We start from the raw sequence: 19,155 nt of genomic DNA, 5'->3' as shown, positions 1-19,155 counted from the left end.
TTCCCCCCTATATCCTAAAAACCTAGATTTTAGGGACAAAAATCCACTGCCACCATCAAGTGCTTTTGAACCCACAAACGGGGTGGACACTTGAAACCAACCCCAGGACACCCCAAGCTCTTTTCCCCAAAGAGCTTGAGAAAGAAAAGAGAAAATACCAACTGCAGTCTGTGGTAGCTGCCCCCTCGTCAGAGGCCTGCAGATACCCACAGACAGATTTTCCAGGGCACAGAAATGAGCCCAAACCAGGATAATAAAAAAGAAAGAACTTTTATTACCAAAACAATCCTACCGTTGCAAGCATAACTAACGTGACTGGATGGTCAGAGTCACAAATTAATAAACTCATGGGGAATTCCCATGGGCTCAGGGCTTAGTTACAGAAGGGAGAATAAAAAACCCATTTCTAACAGCACAGACATCAGATCCAAATTCCCAAACCAGAAAACAATAAAACCTGATGGATTTACCTGGAGTTTGCCCAACTTACAGATGGTGAAAAGTCTTTTCTTGGCGAGAGACATGTCTTCTGTCTCCCTCAGTATCTAGAGCATGGGTTCCGAAACTGGGGGTGTGTACCCCCTGGGGAGGGTGAAGAAATTCCAGGGGAGGCGTGAAGCGACCCAGCCTCCTACCCCCATCAAGTCTTTCAGTCCCTTTTTTTTTTGCTCAACAAGTTTTGCTGCTATTGGGGGCGGGGGTGTGAGGGTTTTTCAAAAATCAAAAAGGGGGGGCGTGATGCCAAAAAGTTTGTGAACCACTGATCTAGAGAGACAGCTGCCCAGAGCCAAAGGTGGGAAATCTAAAATTCCTTTGTCCCAGTTTGAAATTCCTACCTGCATCTCTACTGGCCGACCACTCACCTGGCTAGGGAGGGTTAACCCCTTAGCCAGCAGGCCAGCACTCTGGGTTATGACAGAGTCAAACCTCCCTAACCCCCAGCTTCCTTCTGCCCACTAGCCAGTGGCTGCACCAACACAGCCTGCGTCACTCCCCTCTCTAGAGGCCTGGCCACACACCCATTGGCAGCTCTGGGGGTGGTAGAGGGAAGGGCCTCTGTGGGGGGCATGGGATGGTGTCTGAGTCTCTCCCAGATAGTAACCTCTGTGGGGGGCACAGGATGGAATTTCTCCTGCTCCTGTTTTCTTTTGGACCTGCCTGATTTAATTCCCAGGCTGAGAAAAGACCCTTAGAACCAGGCATTACAGGGTAAAGCCGCCATCCCCCCTCTGCTGCGGCACAAGGGGCAGCAAACCCAGGAGTTCCTTATTGCATTGGGCCAAGGCTCGTGCCGCACACGGGCAGCTGAAACCCTCCAAACTAGGAAATCCCACTTCCTGTTTCCCAAACACCCTTAACTCTGCCCCACACTAACATGCCTCCTGACACCTTAGTTTAACTGCAGAGTCATTGTATTTACATGAGTCACCAGCCACTTGAATCTAGAGAGAAAGAAAAAAAGAAAGAAAGGGGGAGGGGAATCTTCATGGAGAAGAATCAAAGCCTCCAAAACTAGGAAATGCCACTTACTGTCTCCCAGTCACTCTTAACTCTGCCCCCTCATTCACATGCCTTATGACACCTTCCTTAATTACACGATCACGGATTAATTTTATTTACATAAGTCACCAGCCGCCTGAATCAAGGAAGGAAAGAAGGAAAATCCTCATGGAAATAATGGTCAGTCAAAGCCTGAATATCTGACCCAGTGGTCTCTGAGCCCCCAGCCTGGTGCACCCTCCCCAGGACGAAGGAGACCCCCCTCCCTCTCCACCAAGACAAGGCCAAGCTGGAGTTGCAAGGCCCTGGGCCAGGCTGACAGTTTCAGGCTTTCCTCGGTTTTGACGACACAAGATTTTGCCTGCAGATTAGCGACAAGGCGGGATGGAGGCAGGAAGAGATGAAATAGGGTCGGCTTCCTGTAGCTGAAAACACCAGCTCAGCTCCTTCTCTGGGACTGGGTGGGGCTGGGACCCAGGGTGCTGGTGGCGCCCCTCACTGCCCCATTTTGGGATCTCCTTTCACCATCCTCTTCATCGGTGGGTATTGCAGACAGCCAGGGCATGTGCCCATGGGGGGGGATCTGAGACCAGGGCGTGTGCCCATGGGGGGGTCTGAGACCAGGGCGTGTGCCCATGGGTGGGGTCTGAGACCAGGGCGAGTGCCCGTGGGATGGAAGCTGAAGCATGTGTCCAAGGGCGAGGGTGTGGGTCTGTGCAGCTGGGTGGGGCGGCACCAACTTCTGGGGCTTTATGCAGAGACCGTAAGCTGAGCCTGTTCTCCTGGGGGGGTCGCTGTGTCACTCCCTGGGGGCCGCGCTCCCTGCCCCGTTGTCTCGGTGACTCGCCCAGGTTCAGGTGAGGGGGGTGGCGGTGGGGCCCCCTGACTCCTGCTGACGGTGGCGTACAGGACGGGCTCGGGGGCAGGGGCCGGGGCCTCCTGCTTGGCCTGCAGCGCCTGGCGATCCAGCTCAGTGTAGGTGAGTCCCTCGGCGCCGGGGTCGGGCTCCTGGGGCTAGGAGGGGAGAGAGTCACCATGTGTGCCAACAGCAGCGCACACACACACACACACACACACAACCACCCAGATCTGACACCCAGAGCCCCACGGCAGAGATCAGGGAATCCCCCTTCCCCCCTTGGCACCTGCCCCCACGCAGTCCCGCTGGCCCCTGCAAAGCTCAGACACACACAGAGCTTTGGGAGGATTGGGGGGGCTCAGGGTGAGTTTGGGGGGGCTGGGCCAGGCTCTGACTTGCTGTCAGGGCTTGTGAGGGGGGGCACTTACCGGGACATCCTGCTGCTTTCCCTGGCCCACGAGGGCATCTGTGGAACAGAGACACCCCCTGGTAAGGAGACGGGCCAAGATCCAGCCCTGCAGCCCCATGTGAGCCCTTCACAAACTAGCCTGCCTGCTCCCAGCACACCAGGGTGGGGCTGGGTCACTAGCCCCATGGGGAAACTGAGGCACGAAGCAAGGCAGGGTCACCCTCAAACGTGCAGAACGAGCCAGGGCTGCATCCCACATCAACATGCCCCCAGGGGACACTCTGCCCCTCCACTCTCCTCTCTGCCCCATAGACACCCCCTCTTGTCGAACGTACACACTGTAGTTGCAGTTGCAGCCTCCAATTCCCTGCAGGAAGAGAGCAAGAGAGAGACTGTAACAGAGTCCAGGAGCCCTGGCTCCCAGCCCCAACCCCCCGGCTCTAACCACTAGGCCCCACTCCTCCCAGAGCCAGGAAGAGAAGCCAGGAGTCCTGAGGCAGGTAGATGGGGGGGGAGGGTAGAACTGGGGTCTCACCTGCTCTGCCTCGATGCTGGTCCCTTCCCTGTAGAGACACAAAGCAGAATTGTCCACGAGTCGACCCGGGTCCCTGTGCCAGCCCTGCCCCTCCGCCCCACAGGGCAGCTGGGATAGGAGCCCCCCCCACTCTGTCAGGGGAGCCCCCATCCCTCTCGCTGCTGAGAGACAGTCTGAGCCCTGCCCCGTGCTGCATAGCGCCCCCTACAGACCCCTGTGCCCCATACCGACCCCCTCAGCCCCTCCCACAGACACCCCGCCCCCGCTACGGAGCCCCCCGCCCCACACTGTTCAGCACAGTGCCCCCTAGTGCTGCCCGGGGGGCATGGGACCAGCGCTGAGAGCCAGGGGACAGCGCCCCCTGCTGAGCCCCCTGCCCCACCCCTGAGTTCCTGGCCTGTCTCCCCTCCAAGCCCTACCCCTTCCCAGCCCTGCTTAGCTGCGAATTTAACCCTTCCCTTGCTGGGACACTCACGGGCTCGGGTGCATCTGCGGCAGAGGAGGAGGAGCAGGAGGAGGAGGAGGCCGGCGGCTCCCACGATCACCCCAGCTATGATGGCGCTGTTCAGATCTGATTCCGATCCACCTAGGAAGCAACAGGAGGCCGTGAGCAGCTGGTTCATCACCTGCTGCCCCATCCCTGCCCCGTCCAGGACCCACTGTAATGGGGCTGGTGCAGGGGCAAGGATCAGAGGGGATTCTGGGTAGGAGTGGTTGGGATGTTCACTGCCAATGGCAGGGGGCTGTCCTGGGGGTAAAGAGGTGGGAGGGGGAGGTACCACAGATGCTCTCTGAAGCCAACTGGGCCCAGATCCCATAACCTGGACCCCTGGGTCCTGCCACTGTCCTGAGAATTTGGCACAAGGATCACTGGAGAGGGGGGATAGCAATGGGGAAGGGATTGTTGGGAGAACTGCGCCCTGCAGAAGAATCAGTAGTGGAAGACATAACAGCGCTGTCTTTCCACTGGCCATCACTAGGTTCCAGAGTGAACATGTCGCTGTGAATGGCAGGTTCAAGTGTTAACTCCATGTCTCTCTGGGTTGGAAGTTCGTAAGGTTAATACCCTCCTGGGCTGGCCCCCGTGGAGGCGATCCCTGCTTCTCAGCCCTTCCCCCAGGCAGAGTCAGGCAGACAGATGGGATACACGGAACGGTTATGCCCGGCTCTCCATCCCCTGCCCCTTCTCCTAGGGGGGTATGCCCTGAGCTGTGCCCCACATATCTGTCTCTGTGTGACCCATTTGCAGCTCACCACCCTAGTCTGGGGGGCACACAGGCAGGGGTTGTGCTGGGGGAACCTCTCTTGGGACCTGCCCAGCACCTCTCCAGTAACATTCCCCCCCTCCTTGGCATATGAAACTAGTCCTGGCTGGTCTCAGCCCAGACAGGGCGTTTGCTGGACGGGGGTGGGATCTGCCCCCGTCCCACCCAGCAACTGTTCATGGCTCCCGCAGGGAGCGGCTCAACGTGCAGCATGAATCTGTTTCTAGGGGTTCCAGGGGATTTCCTGCCCCCAGCCCTGGTACCTGGCTGGGTCGGGGCTGCTGTAGTCTCCAGAGGTTGGCCCCCTCTGAAGGACTAGAACCAGCGTCTGTGGGGCAATGTGAGGGTGGGGGAGAGAAAGCTGCAGCCCTCGTGTCTGTGGCTACTTAGCCAGGGTACCCCTGACACTGGCGGCTCCTCCCCGGGCTGAGCCGACACACAGACGGTCCCTGCCCAGCCGGGGGCCACTCCCCCCTGAGTCCCTGCGGGCCGGTCTGGGCGCGGTGTCCCTACTGCGGGGAGGAGCCCCCCGTCCCCACAGAGCTCAGGGGAGCTTGGCTGCCCCACGGGCTGGGTCCCACCCGGGCGCTAATTCCCCCAGCCCAGACTGGCTCTGAGCTCCCCAGGGGGGTCGGGAACCACACGGGATTCGGCATTTGGGGCCCAGGTCTCACGCAGACACGGTCTGAGTCCGTCTGTCCGTCCCTCCCCAGACGTGCTCCCGTCCAGCCACCGCCCTGCGCTCCCGGGGCCCCACATCCCCACTGCCCCTCGGCCAGGCGTCCCCAGGGTCTGTCCCACCCCCCAGACAGAAGAGCTGAGCCCGTCGGTTCTGTGCAGGGACCGGCCCCCTCCAAAGGCCCGAATGGCCCCGAGGGCGTCTGAGCGGGAGCCCTGTGCCCGGGGGTGAATTGCTCCATTTCTCCCGCTCACCTTCTCCCTGCGGCGGCGGCATGGGGGGATCCGGGTGCTTGTCCCCATTTCGGTCGGTTTCCTCTGCGGGATTGAAATGAGCATTGGGTGGGGGCAGGACGGGGCCCCGCACTCGGAAGGGGGTTGGGGGAGGGGCTGACACAGCGACTGAGCCGCTCGCCCCAGGACCCGGCGTTTGTTTCGGCTTCGGTGTCCAGCAGGGTGGGGGGTGAATTCAGCTCTGGGCTCCCCCCGGCTGGTCCCTGGGTGCAGGGCAGAGCCTGGCTCTGAGCATCCGCAGGGCGGGGGCAATGCAGGCAAGGGGAGGCGGAGCCTTCCCAAGTTGGTACCCGCCCCCTCGCCGGGGAGTGATGGGGGTGGGGCTACAGCTCAGCAGCCCCGCCCCTCCCGATGGCCAGGAGGGATCCGGTTAGCGTGGGCGGGGCTTGGCTCCAGGGGCGGGGCCTCAGGCAGAAGGGGCAGGGCTTGGTCTGGCTTTCTTCCCCTACACCCGCCCATGATTGACACGTTGGTGCAGAGACGCCCTCCCACACACAGGACCCGCTGGACGAGGGGCTGGGAGGTCAGAGGTCGCGCCAGGCCCCTCACCTGCCTTCCCCTCCCCCACTCCAGGGTCGCTGGGCTCCCACCGGGTGCGGCTCCCAGTGGGTGACAGTAGCAGGTGGAGCTGCCTCTGCCGGCCCCGCTCGCTCTGGGGGTGGGAAATTCCACCCAGCTGAGTCCCCGCCCCCCCGCCGCATGCCTGGCCCCCCCCCCCCGGTCCAGGACACACTGCAGCCCCCGGCGCTGCCCCCCGCACCGGGCGCTCACAGCTCCCCCAGGGCAACTTCTCCCATTGGGGCGCAGGGAGGTGGGCAGTTCGGGGGAGCTGGGCTCTGCTTTGAGGGGCATGAGACAGACCCCGGCCTGGCAACCGCGCCCGGCCCCAGCCTGGAGTGTCAGCGACGGGGCAGGGGCAGGGTCTGCCCTGGGATCCCCAGAACCACCGGAGATCTGCCCCCCGGCCCCCAGCCACCTCCAGGGGCCAAGATCTCCCCTCACCCAAAGGTCAGGGGCTGGGCACCTGCTGGGGGTGGGGCTGGGAAAGGCCCCAGACCTGCTACCCTGATCTGCACAGGGGCGCTGGGCGCCGAGATGCCGCCTGTTCGGTTGCTATAATGGCAGGTGTAGCTGCCCCCGTCACCCTGTCAGGACAGCGCCGGCCTTGCCATGAGCCTGGGGAGGCATCATTTGAGCTCCCCGCCTCTGGTGCCAACCTGTTGTGTGTCGTCCCTGGCTGGGGGTGGGGAATTGAGCTGCGGAGCCAGCAGGGTCTTTGTGATTTGTACAGGGCCCATCCCCATCCTTGGAGAGGGCAACGTCCCGGCCTGGTGCTCAGTCCAGCGCCGGATGGTGACGTGTCCCCCCACGGGGATCACCCCCCCGGAGCTAGCGGAGATGGAGGGTTTGGGGCTGGGCACCTGCTGGGAGCCTGGGACTGGCTGGAGGGGGGTGGGGCTGGGAAAGGCCCCAGACCTGCTACCCTGATCTGCACAGGGGCGCTGGGCGCCGAGATCCCGCCTGTTCGGTTGCTGTAACGACAGGTGTAGCTGCCCCCGTCGTCCTGCCGGGACAGCGCCGGCCTTGCCATGAGGCGAACTGAGGCGGCTGCCTGAGGTGCCAGGCTGTGGGGGGCCCCACTAGGACCCCGAGTGTGGAAAATTGTGTCGGCTGCTGGTGCATGTGTATTCTCTCTGCTCTCCGTGCACGGAGATGGGGGAGTGCTGGGCTGGACGAAGGGGACGCAGGAGACAACAGGCAGGAGAAAACAGGGCCTAGGGGGGCGTCATTTGAGCTCCCTGCCTCAGATGCCAACATGTTGTGTGTCGTCCCTGGCTGGGGGTGGGGTATTGAGCTGCGGAGCCAGCAGGGTCTTTGTGATTTGTACAGGGCCCATCGCCATCCTTGGAGAGGGCCACGTCCCGGCCTGGTGCTCAGTGCAGCACCGGATGGTGACGTGTCCCCCCACGGGGATCACCCCCTGGGGCTGGCGGAGATGGAGGGTTTGGGGTACAGCCCCTCTGGATGCACAAACAAACCGGCATTAAGTGGGGGTGACACAAACCACGGCCGCCTGCTTCCCCCTCTGCCCGTTTGGGACCAGCAGGTTCCCCCTCGCCCGGACCTGGGTGCAGACCCGACCCCGCGGCCACAGCTGGGGTGATAGATGAGGAGGGGAAAGGAGATTTCCAGCCCCTGACTCCTCTAGCTCCCCAGGGTCCCTCCAGCCCTGCCCCCACGGCAGCCAGGGGGCGAATTAGAATCTACCCTGCAGGTTCCTGCCCCATGTTCGGGCCCTTTGAGGAAGTGGTGGGGCGCTGGGGGCCTGACTCGGTGTTTCCTGGCGGGAGGGGTTTGGGTGCAGGTAAATTCTCCCGCCGTGGTGCCCATCCCTGTACTGAGCCGGGCGGGGTCTCAGCCTCTGGCCGTGGGAGGGAGCCCAGGTCTCTGGTCTTCCCTGGGGAAATTCTCCTAGGTGCCCCGCGCCCCACAGATACTCACCTCCCGGCACCCCGCTCTGCCCGGCCAGCCAGCAGCCTGGAAAGAGACGGGTCGTTAGGGGCCAGATCCCAGAGTAAGTGGATCCCACAGATCTCAGCTCCCCTTCCCCCCATGGGCACACGCCCTGGTCTCAGATCCACCCGGCACATGGGCCCACGCTCTGGCTGTCCCCGATACTCACCGAGGAAGAGGATGGTGAGAGCAGACGCCATGGTGGGGCGGTGAGGGGCCCCTCCGCTCTGCCACCAACGCCCGGTGCCCAGCTGCACCCAGCCCCGAATATGGCGCTCAGCTGGTGGCTGCAGCGACAGGAAGGTGACGATGTCTCGTCTCTTCCTGTGTCCTTCTCACCCTAATCTGCAGGAGACATCTAGGGCAGTCGCAATAAGCAGAAGTCTCTGCACAAACCTTGGGACCGTCAGCCTGGCCAGGCCTCCTGCAGCTCCATCTTGTGTGTGTTTCTGTGGGGGAGAGGCCACGACACCCTCCAATGCACCCTGCCAGCATGAGGAAAGTATCCCAGGCTGGGAGCCAGGAGACCTCAGGCCGTGTTCTTCCCCCTTCCACGAATCACGATCTCCATTCAGATGTCCCTCCCTCTCCGCAGCTTTTCTTACCATCCGGGTTCAAGTGTCTGGTGACCCATGCAGGAAAAATTAATAGGTGATCCAGCAAGTAAAGGTTGGCATGTGAACGAGGGGCAGAGTTAAGGGTGTTTGGGAATCGATCACTGTGGCGTTTCCTGGTTCTGGAGGATTTCACTCTGCTGCCGTCCCTCCCAGCCTGAAAAGCTGCCCATGTGTGACAGGAGCCCTGGTACCATGCAAGGAGGGGACACGATCGGGAACACCTGGGTCTGCGGCCCCTTGCGCCATCCCTGAGTGGGGATGGCGGCTTTACACTGTAACCCCTGGTTCTAAGGGTCTTTTCCCAGGGTGTGAATTGAACAGACCAGGTCCAAAGGAGTAATTTGTGTTGTGTGGGGCAGACAGTGGAAATGTCCAGACCTCAGGGGTGCAGGCTGCCCCGGGGGGAGAAGGCAACGCCAGACCCTCTCTCCCCACAGCCGCTTGGGCTGGGTGAGACGCTCCTCTCCATGGCCGCCACAGCTCCAGAAAGCACAGCCGGGGTAGGGAGGCATTTCCCCCAACTGGGGCAGGTGCAGGTTCATCTGTCTCCCTGCGCCTCCAGCGAGAGTGAGGAATGCAGGAAACCGGGCACTTTCCCCTCGCGCCCTGACAAAGGAGAACAGCCAGCGATGTCCCTGCACAAATGGGGGCTACAGTGCCCCCACCCTTCCAAAAAGGAGCCTGGGGTGAGGAGGTTCAGGGCTGGGACAGTCCCAGACAGGGGTCGGGCGCCCCCAGCCAGCCCCTTTCAGCTGCCGGGTGATTCTGTCTCTTTTCTCTGTGGTCTTATGAGAAACCTCTGTCCCATTCCAGGCACCTCCCACTGTCCTGGCACAACCAGCCCCTGACTTTGCTTTAAGTTTGTTAAGGGGAGGCTGCCTGCCCAATGTGGTGGTCTCAGCTCTTATTGTGTAGGAGGAGTTCTTGACCAGACAGACAGACAGTGCATAGACTCATAGAACCCTGTTACCGGCAGGGACCTCGAGAGGTCATCGAGTCCAGTCCCCTGCCCTTGCGGCAGGACCAAGCACCAGCTAGATCATCCCCATCATCTGTCCAACCTGCTCTTCAATATCTCCAGGGACGGAGTTTCCACACCTCCCTCTGCAATTGATTCCAGTGTTGAACCACCCTGACAGGAGGGAAGCTTTTCCTAATGTCCAGCCTCAACCTCCCTGGCTGCAATTTAAGCCCCTTGCTTCTCGTCTTTTCAACAAAGGTCTAGAACAATTTTTCTCCCTCCTCCTTGTCACACCCTTTTAAGTATTTGAAAACCGTGATCATGTCCCCTCTCTGTCTTCTCCTTTCCAAACTAAACAAGTTCGATTCTTTCAGTCACCTCCAAAGCTCCTGTTTTCTAGGCCTTTCATCCTGTTTGATGCTCTTCTCCGGACCCGCTCCAATTTCTTTTCTGTAGACCCAGAGGGGGCATTCTGTTTCGAGCTCTGTTTCACTTCTACAGGAAACCACATTGATGAATGAAGTTCAAAGCCGGAATCTACTGAACACTTTTCCTCCTGCCCACCAAAATAAATCCAGATATTTACCCAGAAATTAACTAAGACTCTTTTCATAGAATCATAGAATACTAGGACTGGAAGGGACCTTGAGAGGTCATCGAGTCCAGTCCCCTGCTCTCATGGCAGGACCAAATACTGTCTGACCATCCCTGATAGACATTTTTCTAACCTACTCTTAAATATCTTCAGAGATGGGGATTCCACAACCTACCTGGGCAATTTATGCCAGTGTTTAACCACCCTGACAGTTAGGAACCTTTTCTTAATGTCTGACCGAAACCTCCCTTGCTGCAGTTTAAGCCCATTGCTTCTTGTTCTATCCTCAGAGGCCAAGATGAACAAGTTTTCACCCTCCTCCTTATGACACCCTTTTAGATACCTGAAAACTGCTATAGTCTCCCCCCTCAATCTTCTCTTTTCTAAACTAAACAAACCCAATTATTTCAGCCTTCCCTCATAGGTCATGTTCTCTAGACCTTTAATCATTCTTGTTGCTCTTCTCTGGCCCCTCTCCAATTTCTCCACATCCTTCTTGAAATGCGGTGCCCAGAACTGGACACACTATTCCAACTGAGGCCTAACCAGCGCAGAGTAGAGCGGAAGAATGACTTCTCGTGTCTTGCTCACAACACACCCGTGAATGCATCTAGAATCATGTTTGCTTTTTTTGCAACAGCATCACACTGCTGACTCATATTCAGCTTGTGGTCCACTATAACCTCTAGGTCCCTTTCTGCCGTACTCCTTCCTAGACAGTCGCTTCCCAGTCTGTAAGTGTGAAACTGATTGTTCCTTCCTAAGTGGAGCACTTGGCATTTGTCTTTATTAAACTTCATCCTGTTTACCTCAGACCATTTCTCCAATTTGTCCAGATCATTTTGAATTATGACCCTATCCTCCAGAGCAGTCGCAACCCCTCCCAGCTTGGTATCATCTGCAAACTTAATAAGCGTAGTTTCTATGCCAATATCTAAATCGTTGATGAAGATATTGAACAGAGCTGGTCCCAAAACAGACCCCTGCGGAACCCCACTTGTTATACCACAGCATGATTGTGAACTATTAATAACTACTCTGTGAGAATGGTTATCCAGCCAGGGATGCAGCCACCTTATATTAGCCCCATCTAAGTTGTATTTACCTAGTTGATTGATAAGAATATCATGCAAAACCGTATCAAACACCTTACTAAAGTCTAGATATACCCTATCCACCGCTTCTCCCTTATCTATAAGACTCGTTATCCTATCAAAGAAAGCTGTCAGGTTGGTTTGACATGATTTGTTCTTTACAAATCCATGCTGGCTGTTCCCTATCACCTTGCCACCTTCCATGTTTTTACAGATGATTTCCTTAATTATCTGCTCCATTATCTTCCCTGGCACAGAAGTTAAACTAACTGCTCTGTAGTTTCCTGGGTTGCTGGGTTGTTCTTATTTCCCTTTTTATAAATGGGCACTAGATTTGCCCTTTTCCAGTCTTCTGGAATCTCTCCTGTCTCCCATGATTTTCCACAGAAGATAGCTAGAGGCTCAGATACCTCCTCTATCAGCTCCTTGAGTATTCTAGGATGCATTTCATCAGGCCCTGGTGACTTGCAGGCATCTAACTTTTCTGGGTGATTTTTAACTTGTTTTTTTTCTCTCCAGTTCTTACCAGTTTTAATTGTCACAGAAATAAACACCCATACATTCTCAGGGAAAAAAACCCCCAAAGGCCCTAAGCACCCCCCACAAGGGCTACAAGCAGGGACAGCCCTTCCCCTCCATGTTTTGTGCACTGAGGAGGGCTCATGTCTGACACCCCAAGATCAGGTCATGGATTTCTGCTGCCCCACTTCTCCCGTATCCTGGGGTGCCCCAACCCAGCCCTTATATTCTATCCAGCAGCCACTTGGTTTGAGTTAAATCCTCTTTCTCTCTCCCAACTGCCCCTCCCCTCGGCATTTATTGGTCCAGGTTGTCGTGCGGCTGCCGAAACGTGTCCCTTGCCTTCCGCGGCTGAACCCACAGCGGGGGGACGACAGGGGCTCCGTTATCCCGCCCACCCCCAGCAGGGGAGGCCCAAGCAGGAGCCCGTAGCAGGAATCCAAGTGTGTGGCTGGAGCCGCTGGGGCAGTGAGCGCAGCTGGAGGGGCAGGGGAGCTGGGTTCAGAAGGGGAGTCGGGGTTCAGCGTTGGGGGTGGCAGTGCGGATGCTTTGGCAGGTCTTTAAGTTTCCAGGGGTCCTGGCCTTTATTGTGAAGTCCCCCCCTCACTGCCAGCCCCATTGGATCCCCCAACATTCTAGGTGCCCCCTGGTGAGCCCACCACCCCCCACAATAGTACAGTGATTCTTAAAGACGAGGGACTGAACTACGCGCCACTAATGGTCTGGCCGGTTTGGTCTCTGGGGAGCCTCGCTCGGCCTCCTAGATCATTCAAACACCCGCTTTGCCTCTGGCCTCTGTCGCTGTCTCCGTGACCCGGGGGAGGAATGGAGACGCCAGAGCCCGGGAATAACTATGGGACAAACCTCAACGGAGGGTTTTCTGAAGAGGCCGCCCAGCCGGGGGAGGGTCTAGCAGGGGCTATAAACAGAGGACGTTGGCTACTGAAAATTGGGCACATTAATGCTCTTCCGATTGGACGTCCCATTCGATGAACGTTCCAAGCCAGGCTCCGTGTGAGTGTCCCCGTTCCAGGGTCCTTCGTCCACAGCGTTTAGAAATCATGTCCCTGTACATCAGGTATTGGCTAATAACTTGGGTGCCCGGAGGCGCACGTCCGAACAGGCGCCCGCGACCTCAATATCGGCGCACAAGGGAAACTCACTCGGCTCGCGGACGGCAAAGCTGAGCGGGACACTGGACTCAGCCCCCCGAGGGGCAGCAGCTCGTCCCCGGGAGAGTCTCTTCCCCGCACGCCGGATCCAGGCTCCTGGGGGCGCAAAGAGACGGCGGGTTAGAGGGGCCCCTGTCGCCCTGGGCCCAGCCCCTGAGGGGAGCACGGGGCACAGATGGGGGGGGGGTCACCTCACCTAGGCTGTTCCCCTCGGGCGGCTGCAATAGGCCTCAGCCAGGATCAGCCCCAGGGCGAGCAGGACCCCGGCGCCCAGTCCCAGGCGGGCGATGTTGCCGTGGGTGAAATCCAGGCGATCTCGGGGGGCTGCTGTGGGGGAAGGGGAGAGTCACTCGGTGCTGGGACGGGGAGATCGGCAGCTGGTGCAGCCCTGGAAATGGATCCACCGAGTCCTGTCCGGCAGCTGCGGCCTGGCCCCTCTCGGGGGATCTCCCAGGTATCATGACTCTGGGGTCTCCCTGGGGCCAGACTCCTCAGGGGAGGCAGCGTCCTGCTGCTCTGGGGTGTCTGGGTGGGTGACCTATCCCTTGGGCCCCCCAGTGAACCTTCTGTGCTCCCCACAGGCATCTCTCCCCAGCCTGTCTACTCTGCAGGACGTCCATCTCTGGGGCGTCACGGCTGCTGCCAGACACAGCGAGATCATGCAGGAGGCTGGGACGTCACTCACTTCCCCCACCCTCGTGGGTGCCCAGACCCAGCCAGAGGCAGCAGGACCTCTGTGGGGGATGGGTGGTCTTCCTACTGACCATCATTAGGTTCCAGAGTGAACATGTTACTGAGTTAAGGTACAAGTGTACAAGTGTTAACTCCATGTCTGTCTGGGTTGGAAGGTCGCAGGGTTAACACCCTGCTGGGCAGCCCCATGCAGAGGGGACTTCTGCTTCTGAGCACTTCCCCAGGCTCTCCACAGAGTCAGGCAGACAGACGGGATGCACGGGACCATTATCTCTGGCTCCCCTTCCCCCACCCCCTTCTCCCAGGGGGATACGCTCTGAGCTCTGCCCCATTCTGGGGGCTCTCTGGGGCCCGTTTGCAGCTCAGCACCCTAGTCTGGGGGGCACCCGGGCAGAGGCCGTGCTGGGGGAACCTCTCTTGGAACTTGCCAGGAGGGATCTGGTTGGGGTGGGCGGGGCTTGACTCCAGGGGCGGGGCCTCAGACAGAAGCGGCAGGGCTGGGTCTGGCTTTACCCAGCTGGGTTTCCTCCCCTCCCCCCGCCCATGAGCGACAGGTTGGTGCAGAGACGCCCTCCCACACACAGGACCCGCTGGACGAGGGGCTGGGAGGTCGGAGGCCGAGCCAGGCCCCTCACCTGCCCCCCCCCCGCTCCAGGGTCGCTGGACTCCCACCGGGTGCGGCTCCCAGTGGGTGACAGTAGCAGGTGGAGCTGCCTCTGCCAGCTCCGGTCGCTGTGGGGGTGGGAAATTCCACCCCAGCTGAGTCCCCGCCCCCCCCCCCCCCCCCGCCGCCTGCCTGGCCCCCCCCTGGTCCAGGACACACTGCAGACCCCGGTGCTGACCCCCACACTGGGTGTTCACGCCTTCCCCAAAGGAAATCCTCCAATAGGAGCAGGGAGGTTTGGGGGAGCTGGGCTCTGCAGCAGGAAGGAGACAGACCCTGCCCCCAGCCTGGAGTGTTAAACATGGGGCAGGGTCTGTGCTGGGATCCAGGGAATCCCCTGAGATCTGCCCCTCCGGCCCCCAGGGGCCAAGATCTCCCCTCACCCAAGCGTCAGGGGCTGGGCACCCACCTGCTGGGAGCCTGGGACTGGCTGGGAAGGGTCCTCACCTGCTCCCCTGATCTGCACTGGGGCGCTGGGCGCCAAGAAACCGCCGGTTCCGTAGCTGCCCCCGTCATCCTGCCGGGCGCTGGGGGTGGGGAATTCAGCCGCGGAGCCAGCAGGGTCTTTGTGATTTGAACAGGGCCCATCCCCATCCTTGGAGAGGGCAACGTCCCGGCCTGGTGCTCAGTCCAGCGCCGGAAGGTGACGTTTCCCCCCACGGGGATCACCCCCCAGGGCTGGCGGAGATGGAGGTTTGGGGGGGCCCTCTAGATGCACAAACAAGCCAGCATTAATTGGGGGCAACAGAAACTCCTCACCTACTACAATGATCTGCACGGGGTCGCTGGGCACTGAGTAGCCAGCTGGTCCTGTCCTGTTGCTATAGCGACAGGTGTAGTTCCCACCGTCTTCCCGCCTGGCGCTGGCGATGGGGAATTCAGCCTCAGAACCGGCAGGGTCTCTGTAGTTCAGATAGTTCTCAGCCCTGTCCTTGTAGAGCAGGAACCTCCAGCCCCACTGCTCAGTCCAGCACCGGATGGTGACGTGTCCCCCCACGGGGATCACCCCCCCGGGGCTGGCGGAGATGGAGGGTTTAGGGCGGGGCTCCTCTGGACACACAAACAAACCGGCATTAAGTGGGGGCGACACAAACCGCGGCCGCCTGCTTCCCCCTCTGCCCGTCTGGGCCCAGCGGGTTCCCCCTCACCCAGCCCTGGGTGCAGGCCCGGCCCCACGGCCACAGCCGGGGTGAGACCCACGAGGGGAAAGGAGATTTCCAGCCCGAGTCCTCCAGCTCCCCAGGGTCCCTCCAGCCCTGCCCTCCTCTCCCCGCCCCACCCCCGCGGTAGTCAGGGGATGAATTGGGATCTACCCTGCAGGTTCCTGCCCCAAATTTGGGTCTTTTGAGCAAGTGGCTCCCAGGAGGGGCCCTGAGACAAACACGTGTTACAACCCCCCAGTGAGGCTCGCGTTTCCCTGCCCACCCCGGGCTCACACGCTGGCTCTGCTCCCCCCAGCCGCTCTCAGGGGCGGGCGATTCAGCTCAGCTCCTGCCCGGTGCCAGTGGCCCTGTCGGGGCAGGACGTGGCCCAGGCTGTCCAGTCTCCCCAACCGACGCTGGTTCAATTCCCGTAGGGGGAAGCGGCCCGACCCAGCCTGGCACAGCACCCGCTCCCACCCGCCTGGGCAGTGCACAATTCCCTCCCCTTCCTCCCCCCTGGGTTCTCAGGGGATGCCCCCACCCCTATAGAGGGTCTGCTGGGTCTAGGTACTGCTGGGGGGGGGGAGCGGGTGATGTCCTGGCCTCCCTCCGTAAGCAGGGCCTGACTGTGTCTGGCAGCAGCCGTGACGCCCTGGGGATGGGCTCCCAGCATGGCCGGGCAGAGGTGCCTGTGGGGAACACCGAGGGTATTGGGGGGCTCAAGAGCCTCTTCCGCAAAAATGGCGGCTCGTTAGTTATGCAAATGAGGCTCGACGATATTCCACGCTTAGCGGGTTACACTATCATCGGAGTAGAAACCATTCCTCTCCCTCCTTCTTGGAACAGCTTTGAAAACGGCTAGTATGTCCCTTCTCAGTCTGCTCTTTCCTACCGAAACAAACCCAACCTTTCCGTCTGCCCCCACAGGTCATCTCTGCCAGACCTTTCATCCTTTCTGACGCTCTTCCCTGGTCCCTCTCCATAGACGGTCCCTGCCCAGCCGGGGGCCACTCTCCCCTGAGTCCCTGCGGGCCGGTCTGGGCGCGGTGTCCCTACTGCGGGGGAGGAACCCCCCGTCCCCACAGAGCTCAGGGGAGCTTGGCTGCCCCCCGGGCTGGGTCCCACCCGGGCGCTAATTCCCGCAGCCCAGACTGGCTCTGAGCTCCCCAGGGGGGTCGGGAACCACACGGGATTCGGCATTTGGGGCCCAGGTCTCACGCGGACACGGTCTGAGTCCGTCTGTCCGTCCCTCCCCAGACGTGCTCCCGTCCGGCCACCGCCCTGCGCTCCCGGGGCCCCACATCCCCACTGCCCCTCGGCCGGGCGTCCCCAGGGTCTGTCCGTCCCCCCCGACAGAAGAGCTGAGCCCGTCGGTTCTGTGCAGGGACCGGCCCCCTCCAAAGGCCCGAATGGCCCCGAGGGCGTCTGAGCGGGAGCCCTGTGCCCGGGGGTGAATTGCTCCATTTCTCCCACTCACCGTCTCCCTGCAGCGCCATCATGGGGGGATCCAGCTGCTGGGGCCCAGCCAGGTCGGTTCCCTCTGTGGGATTGAAACGAGCGTTGGGGGGGAGGGACGGGACCGAGCACCCGGCCCCGGGGGAGGGGCTGACATGCCGGGGCCGCTCGCCCCATGACCCGGTGTTTGTTACGGCATCAGTTGTCTGGGCTGCAAAGCGACTTCCCCATTCATACGAGGGGAAATGGGGGCACAGGCAGGTCTAGTGACACCCCAAAGTCCCCTGGGGGCAGGGTCCCCCCTTCATGAGCCCCCAAACTCATGGGCTGGGAGCCCCCCAGAGAGACTGTCCCGCTCCCTGGCCAGGGGTCCCTTCAGCTGGGCCCGGAGACCCCCTGGGGGTCTGGCAGGCTGTAGGGCTGGGAGTGGGGGTGCCAGGCCGGGGCCCCCACCTGCTACAAAGACCCAGGCGACGTCCCTGGGCTCCGACCAGTCGGGCGGCTCCGATGTGGAGCGGGATCGGCAGCTGTAGCTCCCTGCGTCCCCCCGCCCGGCGCTGGGGATGGGGAATTCAGCTCCGGCCCCAGCAACGTCCAGCTCCCGGATTCCGACTCCATCTTTACACAGCCACAGCCTCCTGCCCCGGCACCGCCACGGACAGCGGATGGTGACGGCTGCCCCCCCAGCGACCCCCCCACTGGGGCTGACGGAGATGGAGGGTCTGGGCGCAGGGAGCTCTGTGTTCACACAGGGACAGGAGTGAGCTGGGCAGACCCAACCCCTCCCCGTGTGTCTGGGACCGACCCCTCGCACGCCCCCAGGGACAGCGCCGGGGTCACAGACACCGCCCTGCCCCCACTGCCTGTTAATCCTGGGGCAATCTGGACCCCCTAGGCCAGTCCTGGAGGGTTGGCAGCCCCAGGACGCGCAGAATTCACTTAACCTGCAAGAACAGGTTAGGCGCTATTTAGAAAAGCTAAATACACAAATCCATGGGCCCGGATTTAGTACATCCGAGGGTGCTGAGGGAATTGGCAGATGTCATTGCAGAGCCTTTGGCCGTTATCTCAGAAAACTGGTGGAGATCGGGAGATCCCGGAGGATTGGGAAAAGGCAAACGTAAGTGCCCATCTTTAAAAAACGGAAGAAGGACGATCCAGGGAACTACAGACCAGACAGCCTCACCTCAGTCCCCGGAAAAAGTCCTGGAGGGGATCCTCAAGGAATCCATTCTGAAGCACTTGGAAGAGGGGAAAGTGATCAGGAATAGTCAGCATGGAGTCACCAAGGGCAAGTCCTGCCTGACCAACCTGATTAGCTTCTATGATGAGGTAATTGACTCTGTGGACGTGGGGAAGCCAGAGGGTGATATACCTGGACTTTAGCAAAGCTTTCGATACCGTCTCCCACAATATTCTTGCCAGCAACTTAAGGGAGTATGGATGGGAGAAATGGACTGTAAGGTGGATAGAAAGCTGGCTAGATTGTCTGGCCTAACGGGTAGTGATCAATGGCTTGATGTCTGGCTGGCGATCAGTTTCTAGCGGAGTGCCCCAAGATACGGTTCTAGGACCGGTTTTGTTCAACATCTTTATTAATGATCTGGGTGAGGTCGTTATACCCTCAGCAGGTTAGTGGATGACACTAAGCTGGGGGAGACATAGATACGTTGGAGGACAGGGGTGGGGTCCCAAGTGACCTAGACACATTGGAGGATTGGGCCAAAAGAAATCGGATGAGGTTCAACAAGGACAAGTGCAGAGTCCTGCCCTTGGGATGGAAGATCCCAAGCATTGTTACAGGCTGGGGACCGACGGGCTAAGTAGCAGTTTGGCAGAAAAGTACCTGGGGATTACAGCGGATGAGAAGCTGGATATGAGCCAACAGTGGGCCCTTGTAGCCAAGAAGGCTAATGGCATATTAGGGTGCATTAGGAGAAGCATTTCCAGCAGATCTAGAGAAGTCGTTATTTCCCGTTTTTCGGCACTGGTGAGGCCACACTTGAGCTACATCTAGACTGGCACGATTTTCCGCAAATGCTTTTAATGGAAACGTTTTTCAGTTAAAAGCATTTACGGAAAAAAGCGTCTAGATTGGCACGGACGCTTTTCCGCAAAAGCACTTTTTGTGGAAAAGCGTCCGTGCCAATCTAGACGCGGTTTTGCGCAAGAAAGCCCCGACCGCCATT

The 19,155-nt window shown here is 59.8% G+C and overlaps 1 protein-coding gene across 1 annotated transcript; it reads right to left on the bottom strand.

The window, feature by feature from the left end:
- Positions 1-9,866, bottom strand: LOC142825591 (uncharacterized). The gene is made up of 8 exons (XM_075917502.1): positions 8,224-9,866; positions 8,043-8,078; positions 5,502-5,564; positions 3,779-3,889; positions 3,304-3,331; positions 3,104-3,135; positions 2,788-2,825; positions 1-2,514 (listed from the first exon to the last, which is right to left on the bottom strand). Exons 1-8 carry the CDS (start codon positions 8,252-8,254, stop codon positions 2,251-2,253), a joined length of 603 nt encoding a protein of 200 aa, XP_075773617.1. The 5' UTR covers positions 8,255-9,866; the 3' UTR covers positions 1-2,250.
- Between the last annotated feature and the right edge of the window lie 9,289 nt (positions 9,867-19,155).

This window comes from Pelodiscus sinensis, unplaced genomic scaffold (genome assembly GCF_049634645.1).
Source record: "Pelodiscus sinensis isolate JC-2024 unplaced genomic scaffold, ASM4963464v1 ctg86, whole genome shotgun sequence".
NCBI classification, from domain to species: domain Eukaryota; kingdom Metazoa; phylum Chordata; order Testudines; family Trionychidae; genus Pelodiscus; species Pelodiscus sinensis.
The sequence above is the reverse complement of the archived record's forward strand: the minus strand, read 5'-3'. Positions and strand labels throughout refer to the sequence as shown.